The sequence below is a fragment of the Lynx canadensis genome, chromosome D1 (assembly GCF_007474595.2).
Source record: "Lynx canadensis isolate LIC74 chromosome D1, mLynCan4.pri.v2, whole genome shotgun sequence".
NCBI lineage: Eukaryota > Metazoa > Chordata > Mammalia > Carnivora > Felidae > Lynx > Lynx canadensis.
Window position 1 is genome coordinate 46,812,655 of NC_044312.2, and position 22,140 is coordinate 46,834,794.

At 33.3% G+C, this 22,140-nt stretch overlaps 1 protein-coding gene across 14 annotated transcripts in view; it reads left to right on the forward strand.

The window, feature by feature from the left end:
- PICALM (phosphatidylinositol binding clathrin assembly protein) overlaps positions 1-22,140 on the forward strand; it is a 101,077-nt gene that overhangs the window by 45,166 nt on the left and 33,771 nt on the right. For 6 of the 14 annotated variants that reach the window (XM_030331204.1, XM_030331205.1, XM_030331201.1 and 3 more), the window contains exons 5-13: positions 1,698-1,791; positions 4,950-5,061; positions 6,576-6,682; positions 8,662-8,703; positions 10,867-10,952; positions 13,012-13,135; positions 13,396-13,532; positions 15,869-15,972; positions 21,732-21,881. In XM_030331204.1, the coding sequence (XP_030187064.1) occupies positions 1,698-1,791; positions 4,950-5,061; positions 6,576-6,682; positions 8,662-8,703; positions 10,867-10,952; positions 13,012-13,135; positions 13,396-13,532; positions 15,869-15,972; positions 21,732-21,881 (956 nt within the window). The remainder of the gene's footprint in view (positions 1-1,697; positions 1,792-4,949; positions 5,062-6,575; positions 6,683-8,661; positions 8,704-10,866; positions 10,953-13,011; positions 13,136-13,395; positions 13,533-15,868; positions 15,973-21,731; positions 21,882-22,140) is intronic. The other 8 variants (XM_030331214.1, XM_030331213.1, XM_030331212.1 and 5 more) reach the window with 2 other exon arrangements.

Genomic DNA, 22,140 nt, shown 5'->3' on the forward strand with positions numbered 1-22,140 from the left:
AGAGAATTGTTGGACTAAGGCTGATAATGGTTGCCTACCTAAGGCAGTCCAGTGTTTGTTCTTTAAACGTGATTTTGTCTTGCAAAGCGCTATTGTTGATTTTCATAGCTTAATTGTTTTTCTGGTATCTGGGGTTATGATTGAAAGGGGGTAGTGGCTCAGAGTAGAGTGGCTATTTATAAGTAAGTAGGTCATTTGTAAATTAGGGAAAGCCTACACACTTTTTTTTTTTTTTTTAATTTTTTTTTTCAACGTTTATTTATTTTTGGGACAGAGAGAGACAGAGCATGAACGGGGGAGGGGCAGAGAGAGAGGGAGACGCAGAATTGGAAACAGGCTCCAGGCTCTGAGCCATCAGCCCAGAGCCTGACGCAGGGCTCGAACTCACGGACCGCGAGATCGTGACCTGAGCTGAAGTCGGACGCTCAACCGACTGCGCCACCCAGGCGCCCCAAGCCTACACACTTTTAAGAAGTGATGGTTACTCTCGCAAAGGGTTATTAACAGCACTCTTTTAGAGTCTGTTACATCTGGATTTACATAATGACCCTGCCACCCAGTAGTTCTCTGACTTTAGACAGTCATATAATCTCACTGATCATAGAACTTGATCATCTACAAAATGGGAGAAGTCTATCTATATGATTTTTGTAAGGATTTGAAAAACATACATCAAGCCCTTAGTATGGAGCCTGATGGTCACTGTGTACTTTAGCCCCAGGTACCTCTTATCTAGTGTTTTTGGTACCACTGTTGTAAAATTCTTTATATTGGTACTGTTAATATTTCTTGTATCTATTTTTAGAAATACCTAAAGCAAAATTTATTATTATTTTTTAAATTTTAAAAAATATTTTATTTTATATTTGAGAGAGAGAGAGAGAAAGAGAGTGGGCAGGGGAGGGGCAGAAAGAGAGGGAGACACAGAATCTGAAGCAGGTTCCATGCTCTGAGCTGTTAGCACAGAGCCGGAGACAGGGGCTAGAACCCACGAGCCGTGAGATCATGACCTGAGTCGAAGTCAGGTGATCAACCGACTGAGCTACACAGGCGCCCCAAAGCAATAATATTTAAAGAAATCTATATTGGGACTTTTAACAGAATACTTTATTAAAAAACATTCCTCTTAAGTATCACATATTTTAATGGCTGGATTAAAAATGATTTGGTAAAATTGGACTTTATTTTGTAATAAAACAATTTTAGTTATAATATTCTGACTTACAAGTCTTGCTGTTTGAGTCATGAATAAAATACCTTAAATAAAGCAGTGCTTACCAAGACTTGAGTTTAGTTGCTGGCTCATCATGTCCTGTTTAGTGATTTGAGGCAAATGATTTCTTTTTTTCCAATTAAAAAAGTTGTAGAACTGCCCTTTACATATGAGTAGTGTGAGGATCAGATGGTTTCCTCATGTGAAAAATACGCAATAAACCTGACTCTAATGTATGCTTTTATGTCTCATATTTTTACACCTTTTTATTTTTTTTTTTTAAGCTCCTCGATGTTGGACATAACAGTGTTTCCTGTTTTTGTTTTTCCTGTATGTCTTTTGCTGGAGGTTTCAGGTTCAATAATGACTTAAAAACATGTGATGTTTCATAGCAACTTGTTCTTTCTTTAAATAGGGAACCAGATGAGAGCTTAAAATATAGATTTAATAACAAATTCAGTTTGTTCTTTTTTTTCTAAAATAGGGCTGATGGTGTGATGAGAACAATGAACACAGAAAAACTGCTTAAAACTGTACCAATTATTCAAAATCAGATGGATGCCCTTCTTGATTTTAATGTAAGTTGAATACACAAATGATTTTATAAAAATTTAAGATTTAAAAATATGTATTATTAGAACTGGTCAGAGTGTTTATTCTCAAGTTTCCATCGACTCTAGTTTTTTCATACTAATATCCTGTTTGGCTAAGGATTTTCTATAAATGTGGTCCCAAATCAGATTACTTGGTATTTATATGATTTTTAAAGATTTACTCTAATTTCTTTGGTAGTGTTTCTCTAGCTCTAGAATTATAGGGTATACCAAGCTAAAGAAAGTGAGGGAGAGATGAAGCGATTGATCTGAAAATGTATTTTGATAAAGGTTTTTAGATTTTAAAAATGTGTAAAGATTTTCTTTATGAATAAATCACTTAATATTTCACTTTTGTCTACATCGTAGAACTCAGAGTATGACAGTTAACAAATACAGTGAAGTTCAAATACACTTACAACAGCTTGTTATATATATAGTTGTTGTCAAAGAGCAATGTGTTCCTTGGAATTTTTGTTTTAATGATCATTTTTTAAACTAGGTTGCCAGCTTTGTCATTTGTTAATATGTAATTGTTAATATGTTAACATGTAACTTGTTAACATATTATTAATATGTTAAGTGTTAGCATTTTCAAGTTTGTTCTTTTTGGAGGCATCTATCTTTAGATATTTTATTTTAGAGCTTATAAGTGCAAGTTAGTGAATGAAACTGACAATTTCATGATGAAATAGATTTTTTTCTTTTATTTCTGCTTTTGATCGGTAGTCTTTAACTTCCTGAGGGCAGGGACCAGGTCTGCTTTTTCTCTACTGTGTCTCCATTGTCAAGGCATATGTGGCACATAGAGTGTATGTTCAGGAAACATTCAATGAATGAATTCTGTAGATGCTTCCATCTAGGACGGATTGTATCAAACTATGGCCTGCTGCCTGTTTTTGTATGGCTTGTGAGCTAAGAATGATTTTTATATATTTTTTTATGGTCGGAACAATAAAAAAATATTTTTGACAGGTGAAAATTACTTGGAATTTCAATTCAGTTTCTACAATAGTATTGTTAGACTACAGCAGGGCTCACTGGTATTGTCTATGGATGCTTTTTTGATGTAATAACCAGATTTGAGTTGTTGTGATGGAGACTATCAGGCCTGCAGAGTCTAAAGTACTCAGATTCAGGCCCTTTACAAAAAACAGTTGTGGATCCCTAGTGTGGAGGGCGTAGCGGATTAATGTAACTATTATGCTTCATTTTGGTTTTTATTAGAGGATTCAACCATGAAAGTTTTTTCACTTAGTATTTTGTGAATGCTTTATAAAATTATGTGTTTCATGGTCTGTGTTGTCTTTCACTGTATGTAACAATCTTCCTATTGACAGAGATTTAGAGTTTTTCTGATTTTTTTCAATACAGAAAATGAATGGGAAAAAAACATGAGGGATACACTAAATACTGTGTGTGTTAATGTGTGTATCTACATACTTATAAACCTGATTCCGTAAGTTTAATGCCTAGAAAAAGAATTTGGTGGATCAAAGGACAAAAACTTAAAAATTTTTTTTTTATTTTTTATTTTTTAAAATTTACATCCAAATTAGTTAGCAGATAGTGCAACAGTGATTTCAGGAGTAGATTCCTTAATGCCCTTTACCCATTTAGACCATCCCCCCTCCCACAACCCCTTCAGTAACCCTCAGTTTGTTCTCCATATTTATGAGTCTCTTCTGTTTTGTCCCCCTCCCTGTTTTTACATTATTTTTGTTTCCCTTCCCTTATGTTCATCTTTTTTTGTCTTCAAGTCCTCATATGAGTGAAGTCAGATGATTTTTATCTTTCTCTGACTAATTTCAGTTAGAATAATACCTTCCAGTTCCATCCAGGTAGTTGCAAATGGCAAGGTTTCATTCTTTTTGATTGCCGAGTAATACTCCATTGTATAGATATACCACATCTTCTTTATCCATTCATCCATCGATGGACATTTGGGCTCTTTCCATACTTTGGCTGTTGTCGATAGTGCTGCTGTAAACATGGGGGTGCATGTGTCCCTTCGAAACAGCACACCTGTATCCCGTGGATAAATGCCTAGTAGTGCAATTGCTGGGTCATAGGGGAGTTCTACTTTTAGTTTTTTGAGGAACCTCCATGCTGTTTTCCAGAGTGGCTGCACCAGCTTGTATTCCCATAAACATTAAAATTTTTAATAAATATTGCTAACTTACATTACAGAAGGCTTAAACCTAGTCACTTGTCAACAGGTACCTCTTTTTCTTCATCCTTGTTGGCATTGAATAATAGCTTGGTTTTGATTATTTTGGTATCTACCAATCTGGTGCTCAAGAAAGGATAGTTTAGTGATTTAATTGATTATTATATTTTAATTTACTTGATAATTGAAGGTCTTCTCACATGTTACTAACTGTATATTGTGAATTGTCTGTCATTTGCTTTATTAGGATTCTCTACAGTGGAAGTCAACCTTGTTAGATATTTTGCATGTATTGACCAATGTGTTGTTTACCACTTAACTTTGTGCTTATGTTTTTCTATACCTAAAAATGAATTTTCATGTAGTAGTTATTTGTGTAATCTAAAAAAGAACTTAAAGTTCATTGGTTTGTCTTCTTGATTTCATTTCTTGAGATAAAACTAAAGGTTTTCCTGTATTCTTGATAGATAAATAGGTGCTGGCTTTTTGTTACAGCATATTTAGTAATAATACTATTGATTCTTTATGTGTAAGGTACTGTGCTAAGCTCCTTACGATCAGTGTATCATTTAATTCTCCCAGTTAACCATATGAAATAGAAATATCATAACCATTTTGAAGGTAAGTTTGTTTATAATAGTGGAAAAAGGTATATTTAAAAAAAATACATTTCTTCTACCTAGCTTAGCTTTGTGCCTTGGTGATTGCCTAGGAATTTCGAAAGAGGGGATTTTTTTCTTTATGACTTACTTCTGAATTACATTGAATGTTACAGAATTCTTGTTTGTGGCTTTTACATAAATCTGAGCTCTTAGACACATTTTTGCACTATTTGGATGTAACTCTGAAAGAAATAAATGTATTTTTCTCTAATACACCTAAATATTTGAATTTACTGTATTTTAATTTGAAGGAAGTCACTGTCATTTAAAAGATTAAGATTAGTTCATCTTTTTTTCTAATTTTTCCCTAGGTTAATAGCAATGAACTTACAAATGGGGTAATAAATGCTGCCTTCATGCTCCTGTTCAAAGATGCCATTAGACTGTTTGCAGCATACAATGAAGGAATTATTAACCTGTTGGGTAAATATTGTTGTAGCTTAATACATTTTATTTTTTTTTATCTTGTGTCATATGGATAAATATTGTTGTCTGAGTTGTTACTTAGAGCTGCCTAACCACTCCTTGGGCTATTCATTGATTGTAACAATTTATTTGGAGAAAAGATTTTTATTTCTAGTTACGCGTGCTAAGAGATTAAATACTTATTTTTACAACTAGAATGTTCAGCTGGATGAACTTGTTGTGTAGATATATCTTTATGTTTTTTTTATGTCAGTTTTATTATTTTTAGAGATATAAAGATCCCTTTAAAATTAAGTTAAAGTTATTTTCTCTCCTAGAAGAATCTTACTTCCTCACAATTTACTTCTTCACAATTTTGTAATTATAAAATTGATAGATTTTTTTCTAGGCCTAATTTTAAAATTGATAATTATTTTAAATGGATTAAAAATTTATTTTTTAGGATGCCTTTTACTTTTGAGGCATTTTAGGAATGTGTGTATTCCTAGTTATTTAATTTTGCCTAGAAATGATCTTTTTTTCCTGTGGGATTTGGATGGAGTAGATGAGTAACAGTCTGTAAAGAATGCCTAAGTATCAGTCTCATATGTCCAGTGTGTTCACTCCAATGTGCTTGTTTTCCCTCCCCTCCTCACTTAAAAAAATTATTTAAATTTGCTGTTTATAGGCTTATTCACAAACTTATTTAGGGATGCTTTACTCTGTGAAGATAGGGAAATTGGGATTATTTTTTTCACAAAAAAATGGAAGGTTTCTACATAATTTTGGGAGTCAGTCACCCTACAATTACTTATAAATTAAGCTCTTTATTGCTGTTCATATAATAAGTTTATTTATTTATTTATTTATTTTTAATTTTTTTTCAACGTTTTATTTATTCTTGGGACAGAGAGAGACAGAGCATGAACGGGGGAGGGGCAGAGAGAGAGGGAGACACAGAATCGGAAACAGGCTCCAGGCTCTGAGCCATCAGCCCAGAGCCCGACGCGGGGCTCGAACTCCCGGACCGCGAGATAGTGACCTGGCTGAAGTCGGACGCTTAACCGACTGCGCCACCCAGGCGCCCCCATATAATAAGTTTAAATAAGCTTTCCAGGTGACATTTGGACATGGTAAAGTTGCCATCTTTATTAATATGTTAATATATTAGTAAGAATATTTGGAAGAAGAATATTTGGAAGTAGTATATGTTAATACATTATTAGTAAGAATATTTGAAAGTAAGAATATTTGGAATGGAAAAAAGTATAATGTGTTAATAAAAATTATAGAAATATTATAGAACAAACTAGTAATATGAGTGAAGTCAAATGATTTTTCTGTTTTTAATATAGCATCTCTGTATTAACTCAATTTAAATATCTCAGCTAATTTAACACTGACATTTTTCCTGTAGGGTGAGTTTGTTCTCTGAGACACCTATATGATCTCTTTGGAGCTATTACTTGTTTTCACTTTTGAATTTTCTCTTTTGATGTGAATAAAAGTATTTTTACATTTACCTTTGGCAGAAAAATATTTTGATATGAAAAAGAACCAATGCAAAGAAGGTCTGGACATCTATAAGAAGTTCCTGACTAGGATGACAAGAATCTCAGAGTTTCTCAAAGTTGCAGAGGTAAACTGTCCTTAAGTTAACTAGGTCTCTTAACTTGCTTTTTTTGTCTTTAAGTATAGATTTTAGAGAAATAAGTCATTATCCAAATGAAAGTCACATCTTAAATATAATAAATAAAGTATATATTCAGTCATATCCATATACTATATTGAATTCTTTGTTATGTTATGAATGTGATATGGTATTGACTAAGATATATCTTACATACTTAATTCAATATTGAATATTGAAACGTAATCCATTTTTAAATTGTTTATTTCTCGCTAAAATAAGGAAGGTGGCACACAGTGGTGCAATAGAATTTTGTGTTTGGCATTAGCCATATATTTTAGCATATTTATCTTATTATATGGTAGAGAATTTTCAGTGTGAGTACAAGTCTTTTTCTTCCACTGAGATTTGCAGCTAGAATCACATGGTCCACAATGTTTCATTACCCCACAGAAGTGAATTTAGTGTATTTATTGTTTGTCATTGATTATGAACACCATGAATGTAGGTTGTAGAACAGTCTAATTTTATAAATCTGTTTAAATAATTTTCTGAAATGGTCATAGAAGGCACTATCTTGCTTGCACAGAGGCAACTCTCAAAGTGTTTTTGTTTTCCCTTCCTGTACCTTAGGATAATTCTGGAAGATGACTATCATTTATCAATTATATCAAAGTAGTTAATCTGGAACTTGCAAGTTGGTGATTTTAGCTCTATTACCATAGTGATATTTCATTCTCTAGCAGATGAAATAAAACAGCATCATAAGACCTTTTGAAAAAAAGAGCTTTATGTTAGCTATCTTATGAAATCTACTGAAGTTTATATTGGATTTAAAGTATCCCTCAAGAGATCAATGTATTTTTTCCATTTCTTTAGGGTTAGTCATATACTAAAACAAGAAAAAGGTAGTGTTTACACTGTGTTTTCAGTAAATTCTTTAAATGTTTTAGTTTGCTGACTTTTCCCTTTGGCCTCTTATGTTCTTTGCGTTTGATAGTTACTGACTTAAGTTTTAAGCCTTTATTTACCTTCAGTTATTCTGGTCTGAGATGAAATAGACCATTTACTCTGTGTGATCTGAGGAATAAAATATTCTTTCATGAGGCTGTCTTTGTCTTTGGGTTGCAATTCATTATGAGACCTTAGTCCTTTGAGTAAAGGTACAAGTAACCTTTTCAAATGTGTTTGGAGGGGACTCATGTATCAGTTAGTGATAAGCTATTAAGATCTTAGTATGGATTATTCTGTCAAATTTTCTGATACCATTCTGGGAGTTGCCCTCGAACTGTGGAAAGGAAGAGAGGATGATTAGAAAATGAAATATAACCACAGGAAGGGAAAAAAGTTTTTTATTTGGTCACAAGAAAAGTATGAATGGTTTTTATCATTTTTGCTGGAAATTGCCTAATGCCCGAACATTAAGAAAGTGTATTAGAATTGGTTTGTGTAGATAGTTATATCCTGGTTGGAAGATCACTTGGCATTTGTATAAAACCTGGCCTACTTGCATGAACATGGGTTTTAAAAACTGTTATCTGTGGTGATTGCCAGGAAAAGCATACTTTATGTAGAAAGACAAAGTCCTTATCCTCAAATTTGTTCCTTAACTTCTTTTTTATGCCCCAGGAAAGTTGTTCATGGTCAGCTTTTCTCTTTCTTGCTGTAGTCTTTTTGTCATATGACACATAAAAGTGATGGATTTTTTTAGATTGTGACAAGGTAGCTTAAGTATTAGGTACTCAGAAGATGTGGATACTCTTATTGGATTTCCAACTCTGGTTCTTCTCCTTTTACAACTTTTAGAACCATGTAAATAATATCTAAGCCCATGGAAATAGTGAATGATCCCTCTGGAGATTAAATAGTCTTCTGATTTTAAAGAAGTCAATCTAGAATATTGTTCTTGGTACTAGCCATAATGTCATTTTCTAAATTTTTATTTTTTATTATAATTTTGTTAAGTACAATGCTGCTTCTTTTTACAGCAAGTTGGAATTGACAGAGGTGATATACCAGACCTTTCACAGGTAAGTGTATGGTTATAATATCATTTCACTGTCTGCTATATGTATTGCTAGGTGTGAATGGTACAAAGATGAGTAATATGCAGTTACTACTTTCAAGGGATTGGTGTGATTTTTCTTGGCAGATTCGAACATATATTGCTGACTTCTAACATTATGATCTCCTCATTTCTTATGTTGGTGGAGCTAGCCATTACTATACCATTCCTTTAGTTTATTTCCTTTAATGTGTACAGTTCAAATGCCCTTTTTTTTTTTTTTTTAACTTTTAAAAAATGTTTATTTTTGAGAGAGAGACAGAGCGGGAGAGGGGCAAAGAGAGGGGGAGACACAGAATCTGAAGCAGGCTCCAGGCTACAAGCTGTCAGCACAGAGCCAGACGTGGGGCTTGAACCACAAGCCATAACATCATGACCTGAGCCAAAGTTGGATGCTTAACTGACTGAGCCACCCAGGCACCCCATCAAATGCCCAGTTTTAATTAAGGATTCTGTAGCATAGTACTTAATATCTAGACTTTCAAGTCATATATACCAAAGACCCTTTGTTGGCTCCTGCTGTGTATCATACAAGTGATCTTGGGCCAGTTATTTAATTTTCACTGGCTCAGGTTGTTTATTTGTAAAATGAAGATAATACTAGTGTCTTTGGGAGTCTTAGCAGACATTTTGTTGGGATTGGGAAGTGGTATACATGTGTTCTCAGTTCAACATAGTTAATATTATAATCTAATATTTTTGGCTTTAAGTGGTTTTCTACTGTATCTTTCTTATACTAAGGTTTTGCATGTAGAGGGAAAACACTGAATGAAGGAAATTGTTGAAGTTATAATTGGTAGAGAGATTTAGATGCCTACAATCCAGTAACTCTTTATCTCAAATCCTAAAGAATATTTGGGGCAAGTAAATGCTCCTGATGCATTTGTTTCACCTAAAGATAGGGAACAATTCCTTTTCAACTGACTTAAAAGGTTTCCTTTTGAAAGTAACTAGCTTTTCATATTAAGTTGAGATTTGATATATAGTCTTTAAAGGCCAGTCTTTCTTTTTAAAACAAAATTGAGTGAAGTATCCATTTCAATGAAGCTTGATAACTAAACATTTGTGTTACCAGCATACTATTCAGTATTTAAGTCATTTCTATCACTGCAATTCTCGTGGCCCCTTCTGGTCCTTCCCTAGTCCCCAACACAAATTACTGATGTGATTTCTAATAGCATAATTTTATTAGATCTTAAATGTGATATAAATGGAATCACGCAAGTATTTATTCTTATATCTGGCTTCTTTTGCTCATCATAGTGTTTTGAACTTTGTCCTTATTATTGAATGTATTGCTCATATTCATTCTTCTTTATTGCTGAATAGTATTCCATTGTGTGACTTTTACCACAGTTTTGTTTGTCCATTTTCCAAATGATGGACTTTTGGATTATTTGTAATTTTTTACTGTTGTAAATTAAGCTACTTAAAACATTCTTCAACAAATCTTTTCTTGTAGAGATAGGTTTTTATGTCCCTTGGATAAATAATTAGGAATGGAATTGGCTAGTTAAGCTAGATGTATATTTAACTTCATAAAAAAAAAAAATCAGATCATTTTTTAAGATGGATGAACTTTGACCAGCATCATATGAGAGTTCCAGTTGTTTCATATCTTCACCAACATATGATGTTGCTAATCTATTTAATGTTAGCCATTCTAGTGGTTAAGAAATTTTATCTCATCGTGATTTTAATTTGCATTTTATTGATGCTGGTCTGTAGTTTCATTTATCAATAACTATTCAAAAATAATCTTTGCACACTTTGATTTACTCAAGTACTTACTAAAATACCAGAAACATTCCCAACGATATGTCTAGCTTTTAAGAGTATGTTTTTATTTAAAATTCAAATAATATATTTAATGAAAGTACTTGCAAGAACTCTTTAATGTTTCGTGTTTACATAGTCTCAATTTTTTTTTTGATTAGGTTTATTAATACCCCTTACTAGGTCATGCTTATGTAATAAAAATAAGAGCATAATAAAAACAAAACTCCACTGTTAATTCACGAGGAATATACCTATTTATTTTTTTTCCTCTCATATGTTAGGTGATACTTAATTTATTTTGACCAATGGTCTCTTTATCCTGAAAATCTTAATATTTGTACAATTTTAGGCCCCCAGCAGTCTACTTGATGCTTTGGAACAACATTTAGCTTCCTTGGAAGGAAAGAAAATCAAAGATTCTACAGCTGCAAGCAGGTATATTACTGTTCCTAGGGCAAAGAGCAGGTTTTTATGTTTCTGAGAGAGTTGATGAATCTACCTTTTAAATGTCAAGGCATTTAACTTTGCCTTATCTTGATTTAATCATATATTAGAATGAACTTAATGATATCTACCTGGTAGGGCTGCTACCAAAGATTAGATGGGTTAATACATGTAAATTCTTGGAATAGTTCCTGATCTTCAGTAGAAGTCAGCATCTCTCTGTCTCTCTCTCTCTTTTTAAATGTTTATTTATTTATTTTGAGAGAGAGAGAGCAAGAGAGCATGCAAGGGAGGTGCAGAGAGAGGGAGACAGAATCCCAAGCAGACTCCACGTTGTCAGCGCAGACACAGGGCTCAATCTCAAAAGTCATGAGATCATGACCTGAGCTGAAACCAAGAGTCAGATTCTTAACTAATTGAGCCACCCAGTTGCCCCTTGATGTCAGCATCTCTTAAGATGATAACACAGAGTACTTGGTTTACAGCTGTATTCACAGTGTCAGTATTTCTCTTAAAAGTGATAATTCATTTATTCATGTGGTGTCTTGTACTTATAAGATGCCTGTCTACAAATTTGATTAACCCTCACTGTGGCCCAGTGAAGTGTGCGGTAGTAATTCTGGGACTCAAACCTAGGATATCTGATAGCAAATATCATTATCTTTCTCTGATGCCAATTCATGGGGTTGATATTTGACATATTTTAATCAGTCTGTTGGGCTTTGAGTGGATTTCCAAGACTAAAACCAGTTAACCTAGCAAACTGAAAATAGCACGGTTCATCTCATATTGACTTTGTAACATGAGTTTTATGTTGGGTAGTGTGACTTGAGTAATTCTCATGTTTCTTTATGAAGATTTCCTTTTAATGGCATGAAAAAAATTCTGTAAAATGTAATGAGAACCTTTTCTTTAGATTTTTTTGTTTCAGAACTTTATTTGTGGTGGCAGAATTTAAGTAATTTTTAAAGGAAAATGTTACTGGATTTTAGTACTTTTTCATTCCAAATTTGTTCTTTGAATTTTCTAGTAGGTTTTTAGAAGCATAAGCCAAATTACGTGGCACTTATATAAGAAATGAATAAAAAATATGGCCAAGTAGTTGAGGTACATTGATTTAACTTCATACTTTTGTTATCATAAAATTTGCTGGGTTTCTTGCATTTCTATCACAACTATATTACTCTTCCCTTGTCTTCTGAGTTGTATTTTATAAAAATTGATTTTACATAAATTATTAGTAGTTCTGCCACTTGTATGCTTAGAGTATAAATTAATGATGATTGGTGTGTGATAAAAGGAAAATGAGTGAAGGTCGTGAGTAGTAGTTCTTCAGGTTAGAACTCTTCCTAGATGTGTTCATATTGCCTAGAATTGACATTCGGGAATATATGTTGTTGGGGTTTATGGTATGCTATAAGGGGAAGGAGGTGGCTTGCTATGGTGATGCATTGTGCGTGTGTACTATGTTTGGAAAGGAACTTCTAGCTTGGCAAGAGGGTAGCAGATAGAAAGGAGGTGCCAGATGGACTGACGAAATTGATCTGTCTTTGAAGGAACCTGTGGTCCTCCGGGAATGACATCTTTGGGTGGTATTATAATGGAAACCTCTCTAGACACACATTATTTATTACTGGTACTAATGTTTTAGCGTTCCTGTAGTTGTACTGCCAAAACCTACGCTGTAAATTAGTGGAGTAATTTCCTGCGAGAAATTCAATATATTTTACCCATCAGGGTTTTCCTGGGAGTATGTGAACTTTTTTCTAATTGCATTAGTTCCCTTCCTTGGGGCTTGGAAGAAGCAGTGTCCCATACCTTTATTGTGAACTCTTTCCAAAGTCTAACAATTTAAAAAGCAGGGAATATTTGTATAAATTAGCTAATTGCTAATAATCCTGTGGGTCACTAGGTAGAATATTTTATCTGAAGTACTGATTTTTACTCCAAAAGGTAAATTCATAATTGTAATACCAATCCATGGCAGTGTTGCCAGACCATTTTATAACCAGGTTGCAGAAAGCCAAATTACCTTTGTCCAATTTCCTAGGGCAACAACACTTTCCAACGCAGTCTCTTCCCTGGCAAGCACTGGCCTGTCTCTAACCAAAGTGGATGAAAGGGAAAAGCAGGCAGCATTAGAGGAAGAACAGGCTCGTTTAAAAGCTTTAAAGGTAGGTGTTTGCATTCATTTTATTTGGAAAAACAGGTACAGGTGTTCATAAAGGAATTGGAACCTCTAAATAGACTAACTTAATGATAGTTATCCAAATGGGGTGAAACTCAATAATCTGATTTTTCATCCTGACATTGACTGATGAAACCAAGAACACCTTTCTACTATCAGAACACAATTAGATAATGCTTTTTTTTCCAGTGGCCATAAAACAAATCCGGGTTTTGGATTCCTTATGCTAGTTCCCTTTCTCAACAGGAACAGCGCCTAAAAGAACTTGCAAAGAAACCTCATACCTCTTTAACAACTGCAGCCTCTCCTGTGTCCACCTCTGCAGGGGGTATAATGACTGCACCAGCCATTGACATATTTTCTACCCCTAGTTCTTCTAACAGGTAGGTGGAGAAGGTAAAGATTACCTTTGAATACTTAGATCTAAAGGCTTCTAATAGAAAGAGCTTTTCAAATTTAGTTTAATTTATGATTTTATATTCAGAAGTTCACACAGTGGTGTTAATAAATGGTGATAATGGTATAATTAAATATAAAATGTTAAGAGTATATACCTTGCATATTTAGGAAATGGAAAATGGCTAAGTTACAAATTTATACTAATTGGAATGTAGTGGGTAATCTATGGGGCAGATGTTTCATTTATATATATGGATATATACATATAGGGGTATGGTAATATATTTCACAGTATCCTTTCATTGGATATTAAATGTCTTTCATGTCTGTTTATTGCCTTATGTTAAACTCCGTACTCTGGAACACCGTAAGAGTTTAGTTGTCAGATTTCTGTGGTATTGGGGCCTACCAGGCCAACATCAATAATCCTGTTGCAGTGTCAATAATTGAAGCTATTTAATAATGGAAATAATAATATTTCCAGGAAAATTCAAATAATTGGTTTATTTTAAATTTGTCCTATCTTTTACCTCAGAGTGGTTTAAAGTAGAAGTTTGGAAGTCAGATTCTGGTTTGAATCCTGGCTGTTATTTCTTAATCTTTTTTTTTTTAAACCTGTTTCCACATAAGGTATTGTATGGTATAGGTCAGTGGTTCTCATTCTTTAGTAAGCAGCAGAATCACCTGGAGAGATTCTAAAGCCACAGCTTTCTGAACCTCACCCCCAGAGTTTCTGATACAGTAGATATAAAGTGAGGCCCAAGATTTTCTGTTTCCAACAGATTGCCATGTGGCTAGCATAAGATTTAGCACAGTCTTATACTAAAGCACACAATCTTAAACAGTATCTTTGATTTTGTTGTTGTTGCTGTTTATTTTATTATTAACTCATCCTTAGAAGGTCTTCCCTCCCACCTGAGACCTGTCATCATTCAATGTAACTTACTTAGTTGCTGCCTGTTCCCTAAAGTCTTAATAGATGTTTGTTGAATTTAGTGTTTTTCTTTCAACTTTATAATTATTGTTTTCTCATTTGTTTTGTTTGTTGTTTGGCATGCTGCCTTTTTAAATCCCCATTAAAATAACTTTGAACCCATGAAGCGTCCCCACTTGAGGACCTTAGAAAGAACTCTGTCTTAGGGGAAATAAATGGAAAAGAAGCTGAATGTTTAAGAATGAAAAAAATTATTAGATAAAGAACTAATTTGGCTATTTTTTACTTCACTTAATACACTCTTAGTTTTTACCTTTTTAATTCTAATTGAAGGCAGATCTTAACAGCCTATAACAGAATGCATATTGCCTTATTCTGTTTTTCTCCCCCAAAGCACTAAATGCATTTATATTTTTATTTATCTGTAAAACTGTTTTTTACATCGAAGAGACATTTTGTTTTTGAGTAAGTATAAGTTAAAAATGATGTATGTTGTTTTGTCCACAATGCTTCAATTCATGGAAACTCTGTGATCTTTTTTTTAATGTTTATTTTTGAGAGAGCACAAGTTGGGGAGGGGCAGAGAGCGAGGGAGACAGAGAATCCCAAGCAGGCTCTGTGCCATCAGTGCAGAGCCTGACCTGGGCTCGAACCCATAAACCATGAGATCGTGACCTGAGCCGAATTCAGGAGTTGGCTTAACTGACTGAGCCACCCAGGCACTCCTCTGGTATCTTTTTTTAGTTGTTATTCCTTAATCACATAAAAGTCATACATATCATGTAAATAATGCCCCCTGTAGTTGTGTAATGGGGTGGCTCTGTTATAAGTTTATATCATATATGCATGTATAATTTTTTCCTGTATTATTGATATGTTTGGATATTGAAGCAGGGCAAGTGAAATTAACAGGTAATTTGCTTTGTTAGAGGGATTAGTATTACAAATGTAATGGAAGTTCTTTGAAGATTAAAAGTAAGAAAACAAATTTCCTTAAAAAAATTAAAATTGCCATAATGTTTCGTATTTCAGAATCATGTTGTTTAGGTACATTTCCATAAGGAAATCAGTATTTTCCCAGGAGAGTCACTGATACATTCCAAAAGGGGTATAGTATAATTATTTGAATCCTATATAAATTTAAGATATGGTACTTGAATATTTTTTCCAGACTTCTGTAGAAATATGCTACTATAAATATAGATATGCTATTGTATATATTAAAGGTATGCAACTCTTACCTTGCTGAAACTGTTCCTCTTCTTGAGGTTTACATTACTGGGGCCTTTTCTTACTTTTAATGTTTTTATTTACTGGGACAGGAGAAGGGAGTGGCCGATACAGCAAGGTTTACCTAATAAATAATCTTTTCAAAATATTTTCTAGCACATCAAAGCTACCAAATGATCTGCTTGATTTACAACAGCCAACTTTTCACCCATCTGTACTTCCTATGCCATCTACTTCTCAGGTAGCAAGTACATGGGGAGGTAAGCATTAATGAATTCTACTTTATTTGTTATGTAAGCCTTTCCCATCTGCATTCTGTAGTGTTTCACTCATTTGTGTACTTTTTGGTTACATTTGATACGTGTGAACTTTAAAAATATTTAAAATGGCAGTGAGGTAATTTTGTTCCTTGAAGACATTCATGTATTTGTAAATGTAATTTTAGAATTTCTGTTCAATTAAATTATGAGGTTTTAATGAAGGTGAAAAGGAAGGACCCAATGTATATTGAAGTATGAAATCATTCTTTCAATGTTGAATATCTATTCCATAATCAGAAAATGCATAAGGGTTATTGTGCTTTTGGTATAGAAAATAAAATGACTAATGGGGGAAGAAAACTCATGCTATGTAAATATATGATAGATTCTAATAAAACGCGTACAGTGTTACTACTCAATAAACTGTGTTCTGACTGGGAATGTTATGACAAACTTTATGCTACTTGTATTTACAGCTTTTAATTTAGATCATTAAGATTTTGGTATTCAAAGAATTTTCCCCTAATAGCAATAGGAATGTTTGCTGCCCTGGAGTAGTTCTTTGATCTTAAGGTGACTGTATCATGATCATTGACCTGGCGTCTTTGAAGGATGGAGCCTAGTCCCTGTCAGTTTTTAAGCAGGTTTGCTTAGACATATAATATGTTTTGAAGTGATTCCATTTGCTTGGTTTTGGTGCTTTTGTTTGCATATATGTATTATTTTACAGACACTCAAAAATTATTTGGGACAGAAAGGGGAGATATTCTGAGAGGATGCTGTCTGCAGAACTATAGAGAATGGCAAGCTACCTTAAAATTTTCATTGCTCATGTAAAATCTGAATTGATCAGTTTACCTCTTATAGCAAGATAAATTAATTGTTGTGAGTTTTTATGTTAACATGAACTAGACTTTTCATCTATATTTTGATGATTGGAGTCTTAAAAAAACTTTTTTGTTTCATTATTTTTTATAGTTAATTCTTAAGGCTCTATTTAGTTTAATAGAACATAATCTCTGTGAAGGCAGGGCTTTTTAAATATTTTGTTCAGTGCTGTATTATCAATGCCTAGATGCTTTGATTTTTAATGTTTTTTGAATGAGTGGATGTTTTCTTTCTTTTCTGGACAGCTTATTTCTGGTTCAAGATATGGCAGGGAACAGGAATAGTGAAACACTAGAACACTAGATTTCTACACTAATTTTGTGAGCCATGACTTGATTAAAAAACTAACTCAGAAGATTAGTTTAATTTAGCTAAATCTTACGATTAAGAAGTAATTTCTAAAAATGGTAAGCTAGTTTAAAGTCAATAAATACTTTAGAACTATTTATCTGAAAGTAATTCCTTAATATCCCAATGATAAGTCCTAATTTTAGGATTTTTAATCGGCAAAATTACACACGTATTTTCTGCTTACTGTGAATTGTTTTAGAAAAGTTTAATAGAATTGACATGGCCATTTAAACAATTTTAACTTGCTTCACCCTCCCCCGCTTTTATAAAAAACAGTGTAGTTGTTTTTTCCGAAGTTAAGGCTGAACGTTATTTTTCAAAATAGGTGAGAAATTTTACAGTAGGCTTATTGAGAACTGATAGGACATTTCAAAGAAACTGAACTGTGAAGTTGTTTTGTTTGGATAGTTAATTCTAATAATGAAAAGTTAAAGTTTCTGCTTGGGATTATTGAACTCTTATATGAAGGTGGGTAGACGATTATTGTGGGAGAATAATTTCAAGTAATTTCAGCCTCTAAGAATTGTTTTATGTCCTTCCAGAAGAAATTATTTCATAGCAGTTTTTGAAAACAGTATGTTGGAATACATGTAGTCAAGTTTTAGTTTTCTGTTTCAGGTTATTTTACTCTTTGTATTATTTCCATCAAAATTTCCTTCATATTTTAACATTAGGCTTTCAGTGTACAAGTGAGACTGTTAAAAGTATTAAAAATACAAATCAAGTACAGTGGGAACAGAGGCCATAGCAATTGACTGTTATTTTTCCAAAAGCTTATTACATGTGAGGAAAGGACAGTGATTTTTACTATGAGCCTCTCAATTTAAGAATTATATCTTGTCTTGACTTTCATATAAAGATACTTGGTTTCTGAGCTGGTGATAATTTTAGAGTTTTGATTTCTGCATAATTGGATAGCTGAAGAGTGTTTTAAGTGAAGGCTTTCAATACTTTTTAATTCAGTGTATTTTTTATATCAAGGACATTCGGATTAAGATTTTTTACTGTATTTTTAAAATTAAAGTTAGACTAAGATAAATAAATCTTAAACTGTATATAAAATGTTTTGATCATAACAGTAGAGTGTTAAAGATTTTTTTTTTTGAAATTAACCATTTACCTAAACATTTGAAATATGTGACATTTTACATCATGCTGCTTTTATACCATGTGGCAAAACAAAGATAGGATCTTATTCTATGTTTCTCTTGCTTTCATTTGCTAAAAATGGTTTTAAACAACAAATTTGGTATTTTTAAAACAGAATTGGTATTAACTTAGTTCTTATCCCAAGCACCACAGATAAGTTAGGAATGTAGAGTTAAAGGGAAGTACGGTTTGCATGTTTATATAAAAGGCATTTAAGATTCCACCTAAAAACGTGAGAGAACACAAGCTCTTCTGTTCCCCTCATTGCATTTATTAATGAGCCTTTGATTTTTCAAGAAATGGTTTGGAGTCTCAACAAGCACTTGGTGTTGAATACTAATAGGTGAGAATATTTAAGTTTATATCACCTTTAAAATTTAGTGTCACAGCATATCTAAAAATATACAATATTGTCAGTTCAATGCACTGATGTATATTTTAAGCAAGATTTCAAAGTTTAATTCAGGCAAAAAAGAATTATCCTTTCTGAAGTTTAATTTGCTTTACTCACAGCTGGCACAAAACACACAACACTATATGAAAAACTCATTTGTCTTTGTGTAAATGTAGGTATCCAGTATTTAGGACCTCAACACTATTTTGATCCTTAACTTTTTGGATTAGTTTTGAATGTTGTAACAAAATTAAACCATCAAATGAATAATGATAAAAACTATTCTTAAAAGTTTAGGGGATTTATAGTAGTTGCCAGTCTGGTAAATAAAGTTTAAGTTGGGATAGCTGAAACATTATTATTTTTTTTTATCTTAAATTTTTTTTTTTTTCAACGTTTATTTATTTTTGGGACAGAGAGAGACAGAGCATGAACGGGGGAGGGGCAGAGAGAGAGGGAGACACAGAATCGGAAACAGGCTCCAGGCTCTGAGCCATCAGCCCAGAGCCCGACGCGGGGCTCGAACCCACGGACCGCGAGATCGTGACCTGGCTGAAGTCGGACGTTTAACCGACTGCGCCACCCAGGCGCCCCTATTTTTTTTTTATCTTAATGAACTTGTTTTTATTACTAAAAAAATTTTTTTTTGATGTTTATTTATTCTTGAGACAGAGACAGAGCATGAACAGGGGAGGGGCAGAGAGAGAGGGAGACACAGAATCTGACACAGGCTCCAGGCTCTCAGCTGTCAGCATAGAGCCCAACGTGAGGCTTGAACCCAAGAACTGTGAGATCATGACCTGAGCTGAAGTCGGACGCTTAACTGACTGAGCCACCCAGGCGCCCTGTTTTAATTATTGATAGTATAGTGTTCACTAACAGATTAACATCATCTAGATTACCTCGTGTTTTGTCAAGTAGATTAAGAACTGTTTTTTTCTTATTGTCTGATTGACCTAAATACGGCATTCTTACATGGTTCTGTATATTCTTCTCTAGGATGTTTCATATAATAGAAGATGATCGATAATAAGTACTTAGGTAAAACTTAAGCATTCATTAGAGTAGCAGATAAGTAACAACTTTTCCCAAACATGTCTTTTCTCATAAAACAATAGATTGGTAATAGAAAAATGTGTTTTTTTGAAAGACTTCTCTCATAGCCAAAGGCATGGAAAACTAGAGAGATGTTTTGAGTCTAACAATGTATGATATACTTCAAAAACTCCATACCACTATTCAGTATTTTAAAATAGTACTTTCAGCAAATTGATCAACTGTAAACATAATGCATCTCCTTTCTTACTCAGGAAGGAGTTAGATTGGTTATCATTACATTTTTATTTTGGTATAGAAAACCCATTTCTTGTATCTGTTTTCTACTTCTTAATTCTCAGTTACTTTTTTGGATTCTTCTATCCATTGTTCCATTTATTCAGGAGTGGAGGGGTGGGAAAGATGTTAAACATGATCATATGAGTTTGAACACTACATCAATGAATTTTGATATATTTGTAGGACTTTATTTTGGGGTGTGAATTGATGTTCTGTAAAAATGATTAATTCCTAGAAAATAATTATACAAAAAATACAAAAAAATAATACAAAAATTAAAGTTTCATAAAAAGATTCTGTATAAGCCGCTGATCTCAATATTTTCTTGGTATTCTTTTTTTAACCAGTTGTAGGATTTGAATTTATTGACTTTAGGGAAAGTATGCTTATAGTGAATGAACTGGTCCTTAAGCCCTTTGCTGTCTTACTCTGTCAGTCTTAGGGTAAAATACAGTGCTTACTACATTGTTAAGTGAGGATCACAAACTAGACAAGGATAGGCAAGAACAGGCTGCTGGTTAAAAGTACAGGAAGTACAGGTTAAAAGTATTTCTGCTGCTTTTTATTTTTTCTCTCCTCGTTTACTTAAGGTAGGATGAGTAGCTTTCAATCATTAGAATGATGATTATCTTGAATGAGGTATAGGTAAAGTAATTATCTGATTCTAAAAATAACTTTACGGTAGGATTTGGTAATAATATATATTTTGTACTATTCTAATGGAACAATACTTTTGTTATTTTTCAGCAAATCATTTATTTATTTTTTAAGTTTATTTATTTTGAGAGGGAGTACAGATGGGGGAGGTGTAGAGAGAGGGAGACAGTGAATCCCAAGGAGACTCTGCACTCTCAGTGCAGAGCTCCACGCAGGCCTCCATCCTAGAAACCGTGAGATCATGACCTGAACCAAAATCAAGAGTCAGACGTTTAACAACCGACTGAGCCACTCAGGCGTCCCTTCAGCAGATTGTTTAAAGGCTTAATGATTTGGCTTTAGAATCCTTAACTGGACCTTCAGAGCAGTTCCCAGTTTACTAAATGGCCACCACTCATTCCTCTGTTCTTCATTTTTCTAAAATTCCTTTCCTTTTTCTAAATCATTAGACCTTTTCATCTGTATTTTTTAATTTACCTCTGAACCTATACACGAGTTACCTCCACCTGTTAGAAATACCCCTTGACCCCCGATTCTCTTTGTTTTTGAAATTTTACTCAATACCACACACACATTGATTGTTTATGTCTGTTATTTGAGTAAACATAGCTGTGCCATGAAAACCAATGCATTCCCACCTAGGGCAGGGAACATGGTCCAGGGTGGGTGGCTCTTTTATAGATGCATTTTGTTTCTTTCTCTTTTTTTAACTATCTGACTATTTGCTTCCTGATGTTGGAAAGCAGATCTATCCTTAGTATGCTACCAATGTTAATTGGATACATAAATGTTTTCTTCTGAGGATTCATTTAAAAATAATTAAATGTAGTTCTTCCATCTTGATGTTGATGATTAGGTATTTTGCACTGAGATTAATAAACGATAATATAGCTACTACTTTTCACTTTGCATCTTTTGACTAATTGCAATACTAATTAATTTACTTCCTTTCTTCATTTTGCTGTAATGCACTTGGACTGCACAGATCCTTTCTCTGCTACTGTAGATGCTGTTGATGATGCCATTCCAAGCTTAAATCCTTTCCTCACAAAAAGTAGTGGTGATGTTCACCTTCCCATTTCTTCAGATGTATCCACTTTTACTACTAGGACACCTACTCATGAAATGTTTGTTGGTAAAGTACAATTTAACCTTTCTTTCCAATTAATGTTTATACTGCCTAAGTATTTTTACGTATTCATCAATTATTTTTAAGGCACTGCAATAATTTTGGATTTTAATATCAAATTTTAAAATAAAATAAATAGCATTAATGTAGTGAGATTTTTAAAGTAACACTAGTATCCCTAATTTTATTTAATCCAAGTTTTTAGGAAAGAAAATTTCCTTTGAAGTTGTGCTTTTTTTAGTGTTTTGTTATCTATCATATTAGT